The 19,578-nt window shown below is 43.8% G+C and overlaps 1 protein-coding gene across 4 annotated transcripts in view; it reads left to right on the forward strand.

Moving 5' to 3' along the window:
* The first annotated feature begins 439 nt into the window (after positions 1 to 439).
* The window catches only part of Rell1 (RELT like 1), a 90,367-nt gene continuing 71,228 nt past the window's right edge, over positions 440 to 19,578 (forward strand). For 3 of the 4 annotated variants that reach the window (XM_074042480.1, XM_074042479.1, XM_074042481.1), the window contains exons 1-2: positions 440 to 647; positions 15,541 to 15,639. In XM_074042480.1, the coding sequence (XP_073898581.1) occupies positions 560 to 647; positions 15,541 to 15,639 (187 nt within the window). In that variant the 5' untranslated portion in view covers positions 440 to 559. The remainder of the gene's footprint in view (positions 648 to 15,540; positions 15,640 to 19,578) is intronic. The other variant, XM_074042482.1, reaches the window with a different exon arrangement.

Genomic DNA, 19,578 nt, shown 5'->3' on the forward strand with positions numbered 1-19,578 from the left:
GACATCCAGCGCAGATGCCAACAGAGAAAAGAGATCGTGCCCACTATACCGCTGGCCCGTCCAGGGCTTCCTGGGCCGCCCTCCCGCTTCCTCTTCCCACGCTTGCCTAGTCCACAACTAAGGAGTTCCAGAGTCTGCCCCCGCCCCGGGCTCCCGCGCAATCCCGGCAGCTGCGGTTCCGGCGGGATTTGGAAAGGAAGCGGCAGCAGCGAGAAGAGGCGGGACCCGGCCCTGGTGGGCGGGGCATGGGGCGGGGCCGCGCCGCTGAGGCCTCTGCTAGGTTTGCAGAGGAAGCGTGAGCGACAGGGAGAGGCGGGGCCAGGTGGAGGTGGGCGGAGCCTCAGGGGGCGGAACCATAAGGCGGAGCCTGGGGCGCGGCGGAAAAAGGCGGGGCCGAGCAGAGGTGGGTGGGGCAGGGGTGTGGCCTCGGCGGGGCGGGGTAAACCGCGCGCGCGGAGGCCGATCCCCGGCACTCGATCCTCCCGCCACCTCCAGAACTGCATCGCCTGCCGGAACCCGGGACGCGGTGCCCGGCGGAGGCGGGCGAAGGGACGCGGCGATGGCTCAGTGGGGACTGCCGGGGTCCGCCGTCCTCGCCGCTGCCGTCTTCGTGGGAGGCGCCGTGAATTCGCCCCTGGTGGCCCCGGGTGAGTGCCCCATCCAGGCTGGGGCGCCAGGTGCTAAGCCGGATCCCCGGCGCGCGGAAGGAAGCCAGGCATCTGGACGGCAGCCCCGCTGCGCCCCGGGCTGCCCGTGCCCTGGCACAGCTGCGGGATCCCGTGCCCAACATCTGGCTGCCCGGGGGCGCGCGGCCGCCGCTCCTACCCCTCCCTCCCACCGGCCGGGCTCCTCTGGCCCCCCCAACTTCCCCCCCCAGGTCTCTTCTGAGGACTGTGTCGCCAGCACCGAGCCGTTCAGGGTGTAGGGACCCGGCCTGGTGTCGCTTTCCTGCGAGGACGCTTTCTGCACAGCCGCGCGCGTAAGAACCCCACGGACCCCCCCCCACCTACAGTCCTTGTCCTCAAAGGCCCCGCGAGCGGAAGATCGTGACACAGGGACAGGGTGCTCTGTCGCCGCCTCCTTCCCTCTTTTTTTTTAAAATTATTATCCTTAAACCTTCAAGGGCTCCAATATCTTTCCAAGTTTTCATTTATTTTAGTGGTTGATGTATTCTTGCAACAAGTCAGGGATTCCAAGTTTCTTCCCCTGTATCCTGGATAATTTAGGCTCAGAAACAGAGGTGTACTTGTAAACTTACAGTGTTTTCTTCTGTGTGTGTGTGTGTGTGTTAATTCCTGTCATCACAAAAGGAACCTTCTGTGGTCAGGACTGGAAGCCACCAGCAGAGATGCTGAAGTGTTGGTTCAATCATGAACTCTGAGCAGGAGTTTATAGTTGAAATCTTACTTTTACGGAAGCCCTGTATCAAGTTTTTGTTTTTATATTGACAATATTACCATCCCCATCGTTCCCTCTCTTAATTGCCACCGCACAGCAGTAGTTTGAAAAAAATAGACTTAAACCTTCTTGGCCATTTGGGGTTACCACAGGCTGAATGTTACGTCAGCAAGCTCTTCCAAGTTTGCCTTCAGGGGTGGCTCCTCAGGTCTAAATAATAAGCAGCTGGAAGCCTTCCAACAATGACTATCTCCTCCATAAAAATACATACACTCTTCTGAGAACACTCCAGTCACTTTCAGCTTTTAAACTGGTTTATTTCTTGGCCTCACTTTTTCATAGGAAGCAGAACAGGTTAGGAACAACCTGGATGATGTGTCTCTTGAGTCGTTATTAGCAGATCCATATTTCCTTCAGCCATCCACCCCAGGGAAAGGACAGCTGGTGAGCGTTCTGTTGGATAGGAGATTTTCATGTTCATCCCACGTTTCATTGCTGGGTCCTATAGGTACTTAATGAGGTTCGAATCAGAGTCAAGGCTATAGACAGTACTTAAATGGCTAGAATCAGTTGCTCCAGAAGTTGGAAAAGAGCTTCAGCTGGGAGTAAAATTGTTCAAAATGCAGCACAGGGTGTCTGTAATCAGCTATTAGCAGGAGGAGAAATCCATCCCTGAAGTAGGTGTTTGTGTTTTGACGGTTCTCTGAGCAATATCCAGTCTCGGGACTGCAATGTGGCTGAGAAAAGGTCTTATCTAATTGTGCAGTAACCCTTTTGATAAAAGAGAATGCTTAAGGAGAGTGAGTATCTAAAAAGGAAAGGATACAGAATACAAATTTGCTAGTCTTGAGGCTTGTATCAAAATTTGCTCTCTTTGGAATCAAAGATGAGAAATAGTAAAAGAGAGATGGGAAGTCATACTGAGAGACTGCTGTATGCCAGGCTTTGGGTTGGGCACTTTATAGGTATTTCTAAACTTACTTTTCAGAACTCTGTGAAGTACTTATTTTCAGTGGGGCAGCTAAGGCCTAATATCGTATAGGTATTCTCAGTCAGCATTAAATCACAGAACCAGAATCACCAGATATGTGTGTGTGTGTGTGTGTGTGTGTGTGTTTCTATGTATCTTTATCTGGGATAATCCAGCCTGCTTGAGTCTAAAGTTCATTCTCTTCCCACTGTACCCCACTGCTTCCCAGAGAAAATAGAATATAAATCAACCTTAACAATCTTGCTGAGGTTCTAAGAGAGTTCAGGATACCAAAAAAAAATCGTAAGCATGTGGTTATCAGAAGTTGTGAAGAAGAGGAGAAAAAGAACAGATAGCTTCCACAGTGGTTAGTGGCAGTGTCTGTTTCATTTCCTTCCTGGTAGAAGAGTCTCCTGAAACTTCTGTCTCTTATATAGTACATAGCATTTGAAACTATATACTGCAAGCAAGGAGGGGGTGATTTTCCATATCTTGTTTTATTTATGCCCTTAAGTTCTCTGGTTACTCAACTTTTGGGCTTACTAGTTTCTCAGTTTCTTTACCAGACAGTGGGCACAATGTTTAAGGAGTGGGTGGGAAAGGTTCAGGGACTGGTGAGCTGAGAAGTCCCTGGGTTCTGTGGGTTTCCACCCAGTCTCCTGACTCCTTCCTCATTTAGATGCTAAAGATAGTTTCATTAAATTCTGGGTTCTCTTTTGGCCAGATAGTTGCCAAGCTATAGTCACATAATGTATGGTCATTGGGTGCAATGTTTTGAAAGAACATTCCTTGGAGCTTGGGATTTCTTAAATCAAATTTAAAGGGGAAATGAAAAATTTGAGAAGGACCCATCATTTCATTTCTTCCGTATTCTCTGTGATCCTCCTCTCCCCATCCCCCCCAAAAAAAGAAAGAAAGAAAAATAAATCAAGAGAAGTATTTGCAAATTGGGTTTGAATGGGAGAGACAACAGTTCAAGGTGCTACAGACAAGAAAATTCATTGTTACCTTTTCTTTTTGAGACAGGATCTTACTATGTAGTCCAGGAACTTGCTGTGTAGCCCACTCCTGGAAGTGGTAATCTTCTTCTGCCTCAGTCTCCCCAGTGCTGGTCTTACCAGTGGGCTATACTTTGCCCAGTGTCTTTGTTACTATTTAAAGAATTGTTTGGCTCTGATGTTGAGGTCTAATTACACATGGGGACAATGTAATTAACTATTTAAAACTGATAAATAGAATGGTCCAAACTGTCATTGGTTAAAAGTATTAATTAAATGGTTCCTAATATTTTATGGTTTGGTGGACTGCTAGAAGCCAGAACAATAATGAACCTAATGTGGCTTATAGGACTAAAATTGGAAATTAGGGTTAGTGCATTGAGACATTCAATTCTTTCTAAAAGAAGGAATTCAGTGTTTGTCATTACCCGTTATATGGCAGGTGATCGTTTAAGTAATCAGATCATTTAGTTCTTACAACACACTGTAGGCTATATAACTTTACTTTTGTATTTATGACTGAGAAATTTGTGAGCCCCTGAAAGTTGACAGTTACTCTGAGGTATAAGCTGGGTTTTGATGTTGGTTTAGATCTGTTCAGTTCTGAAGCCCATTTATATTATTACTAAACCAGTTTGCTCTTTGAGTAAGAGAAGTCTTTTTATTCTAAGATATTTATTTATAAAGAATCACCAAGTAACGGGACATTGGCATGAAAGTGGAAAGAGTATTGTGCTTTAAGTCAGAGCCCTGAGTTTCAAGTCACAAACCAAGGAGAGACCCTGTCACTTGTACAGTATGTTCTCTCTGCCTGCATTTCCTCACCTGTGACATGGGCACCGTGCCAACTCCAGTCCTTATTTGCTAGTTAAGTTCACATGAGCTGTTATCGCTGAAAGATCTTGGGAGATGGCAAAGTGGCATGTCTTTTATCTTGTGTGTCTTTTGAAAAAAAAAAAATTTCCTCCCCCATGTGTCCCTAACACTTGATTTATATTCTGATCTCAGCTAAACAATCTAACATGTAGATCACATAGACTATATGGTTTTTATTCTGGAGGTGGTGGTGACTTTGCAATGATTAATTTCATAGTCAGTTAACTGTTTGAAAGCCCAGGATGTCACCTCAGATTCATGAGCTTGTTGCCATTGACTAAAAGTTAAGTGGCGAAATCTTCTTTCCCAGTCACCTCAGCTAAAATGCAGCGCTCTAGATATTTTTGGAAAATCTTCCCAATGATTTAAAGTTTGTGTGGAAAGAGGGAGAGAATTTCCCTTGATCGTGTTGCTCTGAGACACTTGTCACTGTTGGCTGATTCTGGTCTTCTCTGGGATAGGATCAAAATGCAACACAATTTTAGTGTAGCCTGCCCTTTTATCTTGTGTTTTATGTAAAGATTTCTCCATTCCCCTCTACATGCAAAAAAAATGGCTGTGTACTGTTCCATATGTCAATACGAATTCATTATGTCTTACCTTCTGGGCCCCTTTCAGGAAGTTTCAGTTGTTCATTGTGTTTAAGGCTTTGTCTAAATGTCGGATGACTTTCACAGAAATGGGTTCCTGAAAAAGCAGCTTCGAGGTCAGTGACATTCACATTGATGGCGATTGATGTCTCTGATGTTGATCTGAAGGTGGTTCCTGTTTCTGTTCTCATAGCACTGGTGTGAAGGATTCATTTGCTATTTTGTGAGGTAATAATTGGTATCTCGATTGTTTTAACTTGCAGTATTCTGATTACTAGTAGATTGACTTCATGTCTGTGATACTTCTAGACAGTTCTCAATGTGAAATGCTCTGAAAACAAATGTTTTTTTTTTTTTTCCATTGGCTTTTGGTATAGTCTAATGGTGGTAAACATAACCTGAACCAATGTGAGACTGAAGAGTACAATGTTTATCTCACGTGGTTTGAATACTCTTAAATTTTACTGTAGTAATATAATGAGTTTGATTTCTGAATGTGATACAATGTGTATTAAATGCATTGTATTATCTTTGTAGAACTACAGATTTTTCAAAGCACATCTGACCTCAAGGTTTTTTGGGGGGCTGGGGAGCAGTACTGAGGTTTGAACTCAGGGTTTCATGCTTGCGAGGCAGGTGCTATTACCACTTGAGCCTCCAGCCCTAGCTTCCAGGTTTTAGATCAGGAACTATGACCCTCCATTTTCTCTTCCCTAACCCATCTGTTCACATCTGCTGGGAGCCAAACATAAATATCCCATGTAAATATTCAAAATATGCTGTGGAGAAACAGCAAAAATCCTACAGAGATTTAAAAAATAACAAAAATCCAGTTGAAGAGTTTTTTTAAAATAGCAAATATCGTTTTGAAGAAAATAACTCCCCAAATATATGGCACTTAAGGAAAGAAAGCGCTAACCTTGATATTCTAGTGTAGAATCTAATAAAATAAGAATACGTACAGAAAGCTAAGGCTTTGTCTATTCTGTGTTGCTTAATGGATGAGTGTCCATTATAATGGAACCTTGATGGGTAGATGGAGAGGTTGGGCTGGATTTCTTCTCTGTTTTCCTCTGCCAGTCATTGACACTGCCCTGTTTGTAAAAGAAAGAAATTTAAATCCACCAGGGGACTTTTTGGAAGGTGGGGTGGTGGCTACCCCAGGCAACCTGAGTTCTTATGACCAGTCATCTTACCTTTTGCCAAACTGGTTTTCCATTTCCACTTGCAATACCCTAAGGCCCCCTAGTTTCTTTTCTTTGTTCCTTTGGTACTATCCCAAAGGTCAGTTCCCCAGCCTGGGGTCTCCTGTTTCCTGTGCCAGTTGCTAACCCCTGCCTACCTTCCTTTCCGGTATACACTCCTGTGTACAACTGCATTCCACCCACCAATAAAAGTGTTTATTGTATAGAGAAAAAAATCTTTAGACTACTTTCCTTTCTTATATTAAGGAGAAAATATGGCCGAAATGCCCCACTGATTGTCACAAGTATATGAGCTAAAACAAGTGAGGGCTTGGCACAGTACCTGATGCACAGGAAGTGTTAAAAACTTATATTATTATTATTTATCCTTAACCTAGCACTAAACCTTTACCATGAGCTTGACAGTGAGTTCTCTTGGGAGGTGAGAGATTTCTGGGGCAGAGCCATTGGCTACTAAAATAAGGTAAGGAAGGACAGAAAGAAAAAGGTAGGAAACCATTACCTTTGTAAAGGTAGAATGTGGCACTTTCTTTTGGAAGGGCTTTGGAAGATTCATCAGTTGATTTATTTCTAGCCAGCAAACTTAGAGGTTAGTCACAGGATTTGATGCAGTGATCACATTAATGCTCTTTGGTTATCCAGGGTTTGACAGATTAGTGGGCATCTTCTTACTTCTCCCTGGTGAGTGTTTTGATGAAATGGAATCTCACGATGAGGAAGCTGTTGATGCAGGGCTGGAAGGGACCTTGATGATCTCCTCTAAGTTTATGTGGAGGGTGAGGAAATTGAGCTGGCCTAGACAGATCTTAAGCAGGTGTCTTTACTCCCTCCAGGACTCTGCTGAAGCTGTCTCTTCTTTGAAATGGACCCAACTTTGCTGCTTGTGAGATTTCCTTGGTCCACAGGGACCCTTGGCCCTCACGCTCACAGGTCTTTCACAGCACTTTGAATCTGGGATGAGTTGGTCCTGAGAATGGCTTTGATTAATTGACTCAGAGTAATAGTGTATTCTTAGTCAAATGCCTTTAGAGTCAGAAGAAACTTTGATTGTATCATTAACCTGGTATGATCAAATGGGGAAATTAACCTGATATGATCAAATGGGGAAACTGAGCCCAGAAAGGTACAAAGCATGCCATTTGGGAGGGACTGTGTGTCTTGTTCACTGTTGGAGCTCAGATCTGAGCACAGGACCTGAAATAGAGTAGATACTTAAAAATGTGAATGAAGGAAGCCAGAGCTAGATTCCAGAGGTTCTAACTCTTAACCTAAGGCTTTTTCTTTGTGGCAAAGTAGAGATTTGCTCTTTGCATATTCACTCACCAATTTTAGCTGTAAATTTTCTTTGCCCCTTCCCCTGGATTGGCCAGACGCTGTGTTGTCTACCAGCCAATATGGGCCACATTGCTCCAGAGTTGGAAAAATCTGACCATGGAGAGAGGGAATGATAACAAGTAAGCAGGACTGCCTTATAGGGGAAAACAGTATGGCACTGGGAGGAAATATTAGTGACCATTTTTAGTGCAAAAGTTTTTGAAACACACCTATTTCTAAAGCTCTTTTCCAAGACAAACTTAATTGAGTTGTGTTTCTACAACTCAAATGCATTTTTAATTGTGTTTATATCATATTCCTAATTTCATAATATTTTATACCATTCAAAACCATTGTTTCATCAGTGCCTTACTGTTTTCTGTTGCTGTAACAAAATACTTGAGGCTGAATAGTTTATACAGACAACAAATATATTTGGCTTATGGTTTGGCATCTTCTTAGCATTTGGAGAGGGCCTCCTTGCTGCATTGTTAACATGACATAGGGCTTCATCTGGTAAGACAGAGCAGGCACTCTGGTTTGGGTCTCTCTTCCTCTTTTTAAAATTTTTTTCTCAGTACTGGAGTTTAAATTCAGGGCTTCACACTTGCTAGGCTGGTGCTCTACTGCTTGAGTTATACCTCTGGCTCTTTTTGCTTTGGTTATTTTGGAGATAGTCTTACTTTTTGCCTTGGTCAGCCTGGACTGTGATTCTTTCTGCCATAGCTGGGATGACAGGTGCATACCACCATGCCTACCTTTTTCTTTTGAGACAGAGTTTCTTGAACTTTTTGTTGGACTGCCCTGGAACTGTGGTCCTCTTGATCTCAGCCTCCCAAGTGGCTGGGATGACAGGTGCATGCCACTCTACCCAGCTGTTGGTTGCAATGGGGTCTCATGAACCATTTGCCCATGCTGGCCTTGAATCACAATTCTCCCTATCTCAGCCTCCTGAGTAGCTGGGATTATAGGTGTGAGCCACTGGTGCCTAGTCTTCTTCCTTCTTATAAAGATATTAATGGCATTACAGTTACCCACCCTTATTACCTCCTCTAATCCTAGTTACCCCTCAAAGGCCCCACTTCTTTTTTTTTTATTTTTTTCTTTTTTTTCTTTTATTATTCATATATGCATACAAGGCTTGGGTCATTTCTCCCCCCTGCCCCCACCCCTCCCTTACTACCCACTCCACCCCTTCCCTCTCCCCCCCACCCCCTCAATTCCCAGCAGAAACTATTTTGCCCTTATTTCTAATTTTGTTGTAGAGAGAGTATAAGCAATAATAGGAAGGAACAAGGGTTTTTGCTGGTTGAGATAAGGATAGCTATACAGTGAGTTGACTCACATTAATTTCCTGTGCGTGTGTGCTACCTTCTAGGTTAATTCTTTTTGATCTAACCTTTTCTCTAGTTCCTGGTCCCCTTCTCCTATTGGCCTCAGCTGCTTTTAAGGTATCTGCTTTAGTTTCTCTGCGTTAAGGGCAACAAATGCTAGCTAGTTTTTTAGGTGTCTTACCTATCCTCACCCCTCCCTTGTGTGCTCTCGCTTTTATCATGTGCTCAAAGTCCAATCCCATTGTTGTGTTTGCCCTTGATCTAATGTCCACATATGAGGGAGAACATACGATTTTTGGTCTTTTGGGCCAGGCTAACCTCACTCAGAATGATGTTCTCCAATTCCATCCATTTACCAGTGAATGACAACATTTCGTTCTTCTTCATGGCTGCATAAAATTCCATTGTGTATAGATACCACATTTTCTTAATCCATCCGTCAGTGGTGGGGCATCTTGGCTGTTTCCATAACTTGGCTATTGTGAATAGTGCTGCAGTAAACATGGGTGTACAGGTGCCTCTGGAGTAACCTGTGTCACAGTCTTTTGGGTATATCCCCAAGAGTGGTATTGCTGGATCAAATGGTAGATCAATGTCTAGCTTTTTAAGTAGCCTCCAAATTTTTTTCCAGAGTGGTTGTACTAGTTTACATTCCCACCAACAGTGTAAGAGGGTTCCTTTTTCCCCACATCCTTGCCAACACCTGCTGTTGGTGGTGTTGCTAATGATGCAAAGGCCCCACTTCTGAACACCACTAATGTGAATTTAGGGATTAAGTTTTCAGCACATGAGTTTTGGGGGGACACAGTCAAACCATAGCCACAGGTTAATTCCTTATTTAGTCATTCAGCAAATATTAACAGAGTTCCTCACTATGTGAAGGTGCTGAGGATAAAGTGATGTGCACAGACTCAATGCCTGTCTTCATAGAGCTGGCAGGTTATCAGGGAAGACAGTTAATTAAACAAGCAAAATGATAGTGTTATTGTGCTGCTAATAAGAATAAGAAAGTAGGGCACAGGGCCAGCATACTGAACTTGGGGCTGGGAGTGGGACATGGGTGGAGAAACAAGAATCTAGTACAGGTTTGGCAAGTGTTGGAGGAAATGAATTTTAAACTTCCACCTGAAACCATAGGAGTTAGCTAAGTGAAAAATAGGGGTCACTGAAGAGAGGAGGTGCTGTGATTAAGATACGGTTTCAGTATGTCCCCCAAGGGCTCATGGGTTGAAATTTAATTCCCACTGTGAGTCATTAAAGAGAGTGAAAACTTACCTGAATATGGTGTCTAGATGTGATTAGGATTAGATAAATTCATTAGGGTGGAGTTCTCATGATTGAAGCCTGATGGCTTCATGAAAAGAGGAAGAGGACCAGAGGCCACATACAGGCCTGCACATACATCACCTCACATGCACTTGCACATGTGCTCCCCCTGCTCTCGCCATGTGATGTTCTGTATCTCTTTTGGATGCTGCCAGCAAGAAGGCCATCATCAGATGTGGGCTCTTGAACCTCCAGCACTGTGAGCTAAATAAACTGCTCTTTTAATAGTTACCCAGTCTACGGTATTATGTGATTGACAACAGAAAATGGGCCAGTACAGGAGATAAAAGCAAGCCAAACTGCAGCACTGGAGCACTGGTTCCCAAGCTCGAAGTCTTTTTTTTTTGCTGTACTAGGGTTGAACTCAGGCCCTCATGCTTACTAGTCAGATATCCTACCACTTGAGCCATGCTCCCTGGTCATTGGTTCCCAAATGAGCATGTAAGAGTGCAGTGAGGTCCCTGGGCCTCACCTGAGAGCTGCTGAGGCATTGAATAAGGCTGGAGAAGCTGCTTTTCTGTCACATTTCCTGGTGATGCTGGCTAAGTATCAAATGTGAATGGGAGACGGGGGGGGGGGGGGGGGGGAGGGGGGGGGGAGATAAAGGGCGGAACAAGCTGTGGGCTGCAGCTCTCTTCAGTTGGAATTCCGGGACTATCCATATCCTGTCCTGTGCCTGTCCTTCAAGCTGAGATCAAGGACAGCACTTCCAGGAAACCTTCCCTGTGATGCTCACTGACCACTGCCTCCTGTGAATACGAATGTGGACCAACAGGTGCACCTGGCCCCACTGTGTGTGTGATGTCTACCTGGAGCTCCTTGAAGCAGCTGAGTCTACAAGGCATGTGCTAGTATTTGATTTCTTGATGAAATTCAGTTCTTGCAGCCACTATGAGAAGCAGGTTTTGTGCAGGAGAGGAACCTGACATTTGCAGAGGAATAACCAAGATGAAGAGGAGTGAGAGTTCTTGCTCAAATCACAGATGAGGGAAGCCAAGGCTTGATGTGCGTTCCTAGTTCCCAAGTACTCCTTGCATGGTGTGAAATTACAAGTATTCTGTGCTTGTGTCACTGCTGGACTGAAAGTTGCCTATTTAGTTTGACACACTTAAAGAGGAAAACTAAGGCACCTTAGGATTTGAGTATAAATTTTTTGTTTTTAGTTGAAAATGGGTGATTATCCTTGGAATCTTCCAGAAATTACCCACTTGTTTTTAGAGTAAATATTTGAAGGAAGTAGTTCAATCTATATGTTGTTGGGTTTAGAAATGATTTTTTTTTTTTTTGACTATGTAACTCAGGCTGGACTTAAGATCCTTCTGCTGCCACTTCGGAGTGCTGGGATTATAGGTGTGCCCCTCCATGCCTGGCTAGAAATGATTTTTATAAAATTTTGGCATGATAATGATATGAAGGGAAAATAGTTTTTAGTTCCTAAAAAGATACAAATAGGACCACTATGCCATCACCCAACTTAACCAGCAGGATAAGTGTATCTGAGTGGTTGAAACTGTGTGAAGAAGCTGTGTATGACATATGTCTATCATATGACAGGTAGGGTAAAGACATAAATAAACAGACCTAGAATTCCTTCCAGTACTGGTAACAGTGCCAGGCTCCTTTCCCACACACAAATGTAATGTAGCTTTCAGAGATTCCTCTAAGGGGTGGATGTGTGAAGAACTCGCTGGGCCCCCTGTCTCACAGTCACAGGGGACACTAACTTTCTATCATTCTAATAGTTCTCCATAGCTGCAATTCTCCACCACAACAATGTGAATGATCCACAGTATAAAAAATGGCAGCTGGAATTTCTTGGCATTGGTGAGGCGGCAGGTGGCTAATGGCAGGCGTTCCTTCATTTTCCTCGGCAGGCTGTGCTATGTGCTGTGTGGCCTCGATGCTCCCATTTCTTGTCATTTGCTTCCATCCTCTTTCCCCTTTATGAAAGGTGAAATGGAAAGAAGAAAAGCCGAGCCTTGGGCAGGGTGGAAGCCAGGTGAGAGAGCGTCATAGCCTCAAGTTTGGCATTTCTGTGGCTCTCAGCAGGAGTGCAGGGTACATTGTACTGACCACAGGAAACAGCCTGGGAGAAGGCATGGTGCTAGGAACAGAAAGCCAGTGCAGCCTGGGCAGTGACAGATTCCTCAGCGACTGTCGTATGAGAGGAAGCTGCACAGGGGAGATTGAGCCACTGTGGAGCTCCTGAAGCTGTCACTTCACTTTGCAGGCAGGGGCCTAGGGTCAGGATGTGCAGCGGAGGAGAGAGGAACTGGAAGATGCTGCAGGCACTGTGACCGTGGTGGACGAGCCCAGACCCTGAGCTCAACTCAATAGGACCTGGTGGCCTGGGGCCCATGCTCAGCAAGACAGTTTGTTGCCCCGTGTCCTTGTCTGGGTTGTGTGTGTGTCACTTGTTGTGTTCTTTTTACATCTCAGAGTTGTTTACAGTCCTCTGTAAGTAAGACAGATATGATCTATACAGTAGACAGGTTTTATGTGATTTGGATGGTACATAGAGAAATTTTTTTGGCAGTACTGGGGTTTAAACTCAAGGCTTTGTGCCTGGTAGGCAGGCACTTTACTGCTTGAGCCATGTCTGCAGTCCTTTTTGTTGTGGTTATTTTGCATTTCCTGTTGTAGCTGGGATGACAGGCACAGGTCATGATGCTCAGTTTTTTTTCCTTGAGAGGGAGTCTTGCAAACTTTTTTGTCCGATTGGCCTTGAGCTGCGATCCTCTTGATCTCAGCCTCCCAAGTAACTGTAATTACAGGAATGAACCACTGGAGCCCATCTGAGAGAAACAGTTTTTTCAGTTCGAGGCGTATTGGGAAATAAGAATGACGAAGTAGGTGCAGTGTGAGTAGTCTGGCTGGTGCGAAGGCCAGAGTGTTCATCCGTGGTCAGTCTAGATAAGCATGTATTTGTCTTCAGTTGCAGTCAGAGCTCAGCCATGGTACGGATCTGCTTGACTGCTATCTGTTAAACATTTAATTTTGGGAGACTGTTGAACGTTTTCATTCTTCAGCCCTGTTGGTCAAGTCCACATTGTTTCCTTCTCTTTCTGGGTCTGGAGAGCTTCAATGTTGGGCCGATAAATAAAACCCACAGATCAGCACGGGGATAACTTATGAACCCTTGCTTGGCTAAGGACTCCATCGCTGTTATTCCTGCAAGTCTGCTTCTTAGGCTCAGTGTCTTACAGTGTAATCAAATAGAGTTGAGGGAAAAGAAAGAACCAGTCTGAAAGTACTCAGGTCTACATTGGGTGCCTGCATATTATGGAAACTGTAGTTGCGTTGACAGTGAACTTGGTGTGTCTTGGTTCCCAGGTAGGTGGGAGGGACAGGAGTGAGAGGGATAGGAGCAGGAGAAGACATGGAGGAGGGCAGAGGCGTCCCTTGTTGAGCCATGTGGTAGAAGAGTTGATCTTTTCCGTGCTGATTCAGTGTTGTACCTTAAAATACTAATGAGTAAAAACTCTCTTGACTTTGAGTCAGTGTGGTATAATAAAAATATATGTATTTGGTCTCTGTCCCTGATTTCTGACACAGAACTCCTAAAACCTTTGGAATTTATAGGGATGGGAGTGTCTTTATTATGCATAATAAGTCCCTTAGCTCATACTTGGGTTTTTGCTAGTGAGGTGACTCTTGGTGGGGCCCCAGATAGCTTCAGGATGGGGCTGGTTGTTGGGTTAATCAACTTTGTGATTAGAGGGTTGGAGCTTCAGGCCCCCCCCACCAGTCTCTAGGTTTCAGCTGCCAGCACCAGTGAGTCAGTCAGTTGTGCCTGTGGAATGAAGCTTCCATAGTAGCCCAGAACAAGGAGGCTGAGGGAACTTCTGGTGGGGAATGTGTGGCTGTGCTGGGAGGTGGTGCGCCTGGAGAGGGTGTGGAAGCTCTGTCCTCCCTGACTTTCCATACTGTAACCTTTGATTTTTGCCCTATGCACCTCTTCCATCTGGCTTTTTTTGGACTGTATCCTTCGTAATAAATCTGTAATCATAAATATAATGCTTTCCTGAATTCTGTGAGTCATTCTACTAAATTAATTGAGGCTAAGGAAGGATCACGGGAAGCCCCCAAATTTGTAGCTAGCTTGGCAGAAGTGTGATTAGCTTGGAGACTCCATTCAGGGTGAGGTTTGGAGTTTGAAGTGAGGATTACCTTGTGGAACCAAGCCCTTACTTCATGGGGTAGCACTAACTCAAGATCCCTAGTGTAGCTAGGACACCCACTTGGTGCTGGGGAATTGGGTGTTGAAAAAATGAAAGAAACACCGACTCATAATATTCAAGCCTTGTGCCTGGAACAGCCTCTTTGATACTAGACTTATTTGCTATTTAGAGAAAGACACAAAGGCATTTAAAAAATTACCAGGAAAGAAAAAGTGATCAGGGCGGTGGCTTACTGTTTATGTGTTTGCATTGTGTTTTACAGTGTAATAAATGGAAGTATACCACGGTATGCGTTTCTTTGACCCCTGTTACCTAGGGCATAGATCAAAGGTTTCCTAGCATGGCCTCTACCTCTGGTCAGTGGAAATATCTAGTATGTTGACATCATGGATTGTAGTTTTGGGCAGTCCTCTTTTGCCATACCATTAATGTTGCTATTATGGTTGGAGCACAGGAAACTGCTAGTGTTCAACTAGTTTTGACGCAGTGACAACAATTTTATATGGCTTGACCTACTAATCATGAAGATTCCTTATTGACTTCATTATCTGTAGTTTAAAAAATTCATCTGCTCTGATCATCGCTAAGATATTTTAGAAAATGCAAAAAGTAGAAAAAGAAAAAAAAAAGTACTTCAAAGTTCCAGCAACCAGAGGTAAATGTTGATGATTGGGGAAGATATGGCCCACCATGCTACTTTTTCTCTATGCAGAGACCACATTCTCTTTTCTTTTTTTTTAAACTGTTATTGTTCTGTGCATAATTGAAATAAGAGGGAAAATATGCAAAATGCTAAGATACAAAGCACACAAAAAGAAATAAAAGTAATTTCACCAAAGATAACTCCTGTGAAGTTGGACTTATCCTTTTCTTTTCCCTATAAAAATTGGGATCATATTAGCACAAATTCTGCTTTGTGTTTATTTTTTCACTTAATCGTTTATTTATTTATTTTTTTGCAGTCCTGGGGCTTGAACTCAGGGTCTTCACCTTGAGCCACTCCACCAGCTCTTTTTTTTTGTGAAGGATTTTTCGAGATAAGGTCTCATGGAACTATTTGCCCAGGCTGTCTTTGAACCTCGATCCTCCTGATGTCTGCCTCCTGAGTAGGTAGGATTACAGGTGTGAGCCACCAGTGCCTGGCTTGCTTAATCTTTTTTCATGAACAATTGAGACCATTTTGGACAAAACTTCTTACAAATTATTTCTGTTGCTTTAAGATCAAAGGAAAGTTTAGGGTTTCTGAGAAGCAATCAGCAGCGTTACATGCAAATGAGAATGGAATTTAAATCTTGCTTCTTATAACTGATGACAGGTTTTTGTCTTTTTTGTATTTTTTTTGAGACAGGGTCTCACTATGTAGGTCAAGGTGGCCTGGAACTTGCTTTGCAGCCTCAAGTTCATGATTCTTTGCCTCCATCTATACTGAGTGCTGGATTACAGACAGGTATGTGCTACCTTGCCCAACCTTTATTATTTATTTATTTTTTAGCACTTGATGCCAAAAAAATAGATCAGTTTTCTTGGAGAGAATTTAACTTTTAAGTCACCCTCCCTTCCTAATAATTGACTCACTAGGAAAAACCATTCTGTCATTCCAGACTTATCATTGGACTTGTTGAATAAAGATTATCTGTACATTATCTACTCAAGACTCTTGTTTAACTTCCTGAATACGATATTATCTAGAATAGAGAAGAGGTATGGGTAATCACACTCTGTGGAATTTTACTGAATGTCAGAACTGTTTACTCTTATACTTATGAAGTAACAGAGCAACAAGGACAGGGCTCTAAGGGCTCTGGAACCAGCTGTCTGGATTAAAATTTCTCTTCTGCTACTTGCTAACTGTGTGACCTGGTATAAGTTACTTGATCTCTCTGTGTTGTAGTTTTTGTATTTGTAAAATGGGATTGAAAGCAATAATACCTACCTGATGGAGTTATTGTAAGAGTTAAATGAGTTAATACCTACAAAGTGTTTGGAATAGAGATTGTATGATGATTATAGTGTTTCTTCTGTGTTCTTAATGGTTGTTACTGATTATCAGAGCTCTTATTTGGGTTTCATGCTAATGATCTTCACATTCATTTCTCCCCCTTAAAATCAACTTCTCTGTGTCTGGGGTTTCCTGGTGATTTCTGTTTAAACTCTCTTGTGTTTGCCTCTGCTGATATAATCTTCACTTTCTCTCTCGGTCCGGTCCCTCTTTTCCTTTGTTCTTTCTCCAGTGGTGATCTGGGGATTTCACATCAGGAGACTTCCACTGAAACAGAACCTCCAGCTTCAGGGTTACTCACTCGCCTTCACTTCCCAATTCCTGGATTCTTAGAAGCCTGACCAAGTGCCTATTGTGTGGGAGCATGAAGCCTCAATGTGTGACTAATTAGAAAACCCTCTGTTTAGGACTTTTGTAGTTTAATCATTATCCGTTTCTGTTTCTGGAAGGAAGAGGAACCTGTGCTGTGTACGGGATGTGGGAGTCCTGGCCGCCTGAGGCTCTGCCTGAGCAGTGCTGGCACTGCTGCTCCCTTGCCTCTGTGCCCATCTCCTGTACCCACATCAAGCACTGCTTCCTCCAGTTTTGCTCATGTGGGTCATCATCTTTTACCATAGGTTTGGCTCTGGATGCCCAGCTGAGCTGGGGGCTTTACACTGACCGTAGTAGTCACCTGATACCATTCGCCATCACAGCAATATCAGCTACCATAAGGGGTGCTTGCTTTGTGCTAGGCACTCGGGTAAACCCGTTAATCTCAGAACAACTCCTTTATTGATGGCATTTTATAGAAGAGAGGGTCTCACAGCTAGGAGGCAAGCTGAACTTAGACCTCCAAGAGAGAGAATTCCTCTTTTTCTTTTTTTCTGTCTCCTTTTCTGAACCCTTTGCTGCAGCTCAGGCTGGCTCTGCTCCACCCTTTTCTTCCCACGTGGGTAGTTTCTGCTATGTTCTGCATGGTGGGAATGGCCTGGCTGACCTCCCAGTTCAGGCAGGGCATCTTGTGACCAGAAACCAGGGATCCTGCTCCCCAAGGCTTGGTCCTCTGCCTCAGCTCCCCCTATAAGTTCCAGGACAGTCACTGATTCCTGAGGGAGTCCCCCAGATCCTGCTCCTGCAGTTTCTTCAAGAAACAGGCCATCTGAGGCTGTCCTCTGCTTCCTGTTGGATGGCTCTGCTCTGGCACTTGCTGCTCAACCTTCCTTCCAGAGTTGAAGTCATTTCTAACCTAGTCCTTGCTTGGCCTAGGTACATTCCTGCAAGGAATGTACAGCAATGGTTCTGTTAGGAACGGCAGCCCTCTGGAAAGTGGGCCGTGGCCTTGGGTAAGGTTACGTCATCATGGATTTAGTGTCCCAGTAGGGACCTGGCAGTTTGGAATGAGACAGAGTCCTATGAAAAGCAAGTTGAGGGCCAGTTCCCAGAGCTGGATTTAGGAATGTGCTGCTATTTGTAGCTGTTTGCATCGTTGCAAACTCGAGCTTTCCATTGATTTAGATGAGCAGAGGAGCACTGGCATACTGCTGTCTTCCAGAAAGGGCCTACCTAGCCAGGGTGTGAGGCAGCCTGGCGAGCACTTGGCCAGCTCTGAAAACCGTCTTCTCATTGATGCTTTTGGAAACAGTTGATTTGGGGCTTGTGAAGTGTATGTACACTGGACAGGCTGTCCTCCCCAGTAGGATAAAGCTTGATTGAATGTGGCTACTCCATCCATGACCTGAAGGCTTTTTGGAGGAGAAAGTGTGATTTCACAGGTTCCATGGAGCATGTGTTTAGGCTGCCTTCCCTGTGTCCCAGGAACTGTGACAGGGATCAGAGGCATAGATGGAACCCCCTGCTCTCCACTTGGGGATACAGAGGTGTTGGACTGAAATTGAGGTTTTCCTTCGAGTTCTCTGTTCTGCTTTTGTGTGCTACCTTTAACTATGCTTATGCCTGCGCATGTGCTGTGGTGAGTGGTGGGTGGAGGTGACAGTGTCTGAGGTCTGGCTCTTCTGGAATCATTTCTCTGCCTTTAACCAGTGATGCCATATCAGGCCTATTACAAAATGTTATCATCAACCATCCTGCCTAACTCCTTGTAACTAAGGATTTCATATAAAATAATTAATGTGAAAGTACACTGAAAAGCTTGTTATTTGGGTGGGGATTTTCATATCCTATATTTTGTGTTTCTAACTAATGGGTATGATTGAATTTTTTCTTCCTCTTTTTCCCTCCCTCTCTCCTACGTCCTTCCCTCTTTTCTTCCATCCCTTCTTCCTTCCTGAAAGATTCTCAGATGCCACATAAATAACATACTGGTACAAATTATATTTGTGGCAGCTATTGATTAACTTCCAATAGTTCATGAATAGTAATGTGACTACACACATGAATGGGATGTGTTTCAATAGAAAACAGTCTTCCTTTCTCTCTTGTCTTTGTGAGTCCTGAAGGGGTAAAGTGAAATTGCACTTCAGAGTGTCTTTTGTGTTTGACAGTTAAAGTTCATATTGGGAAATTTTATGATACTATGATTTTTCAAAAATGAAGTCAGTACTAATTTCATCTTGTATCTAACTAATTATGTTTCATGAAGATTGTTTTCATATTGGAAGAAGATGCATACAGATTCCAATGTTAATCTATGGAACAGGGTCATTTGGAGGGCATTGGGATGGGTATAGGTGGACCTGGACTACAGTCCAGTTCTGTGATTGGTTATTTGTTGATGGTTTCACACATCTACTTTCTTTTTTTTTTCTTTTTTTATTATATTCATATGTGCATACAATGTTTGGGTCATTTCTCCCCCCTGCCCCCTCCCTTAACCCCCCGCACCCTCCCTTGACCCCCAACCCCTTGCTACGAGGCAGAAACTATTTTGCCCTTATCTCTAGTTTTGTTGAAGAGAGATTATAAGCAATAATAGGAAGGAACAAGGGTTTTTGCTAGTTGAGATAAGGATAGCTATGCAGGGAGTTGACTCTCATTGCTTTCCTGTACATGTGTGTGACCTTCTAAGTTAATTCTTCTCAAACTAACCTTCTCTCTAGTTCCTGGTCCCCTTCTCCTATTGGCCTCAGTTGCTTTTAAGGTATCTGCTTTAGTTTCTCTGCATTGAGGGCAACAAATGCTAGCTAGTTTTTTGGGTGTTTTACCTATCCTCATACCTTCCTTGTGTGTTCTTGCTTTATCATGTGCTCAAAGTCCAATCCCCTTGTTGTGTTTGCCCTGGATCTAATGTCTGCATATGAGGGAGAACATATGATTTTTGGTCTTTTGGGCCAGGCTAACCTCACTCAGAATGATGTTCTCTAGTTCTATCCATTTACCAGCGAATGATAACATTTCGTTCTTCTTCATGGCTGCATAAAATTCCGTTGTGTATAAATACCACATTTT

Source organism: Castor canadensis, chromosome 9, assembly GCF_047511655.1.
Source record: "Castor canadensis chromosome 9, mCasCan1.hap1v2, whole genome shotgun sequence".
Lineage (NCBI taxonomy): Eukaryota > Metazoa > Chordata > Mammalia > Rodentia > Castoridae > Castor > Castor canadensis.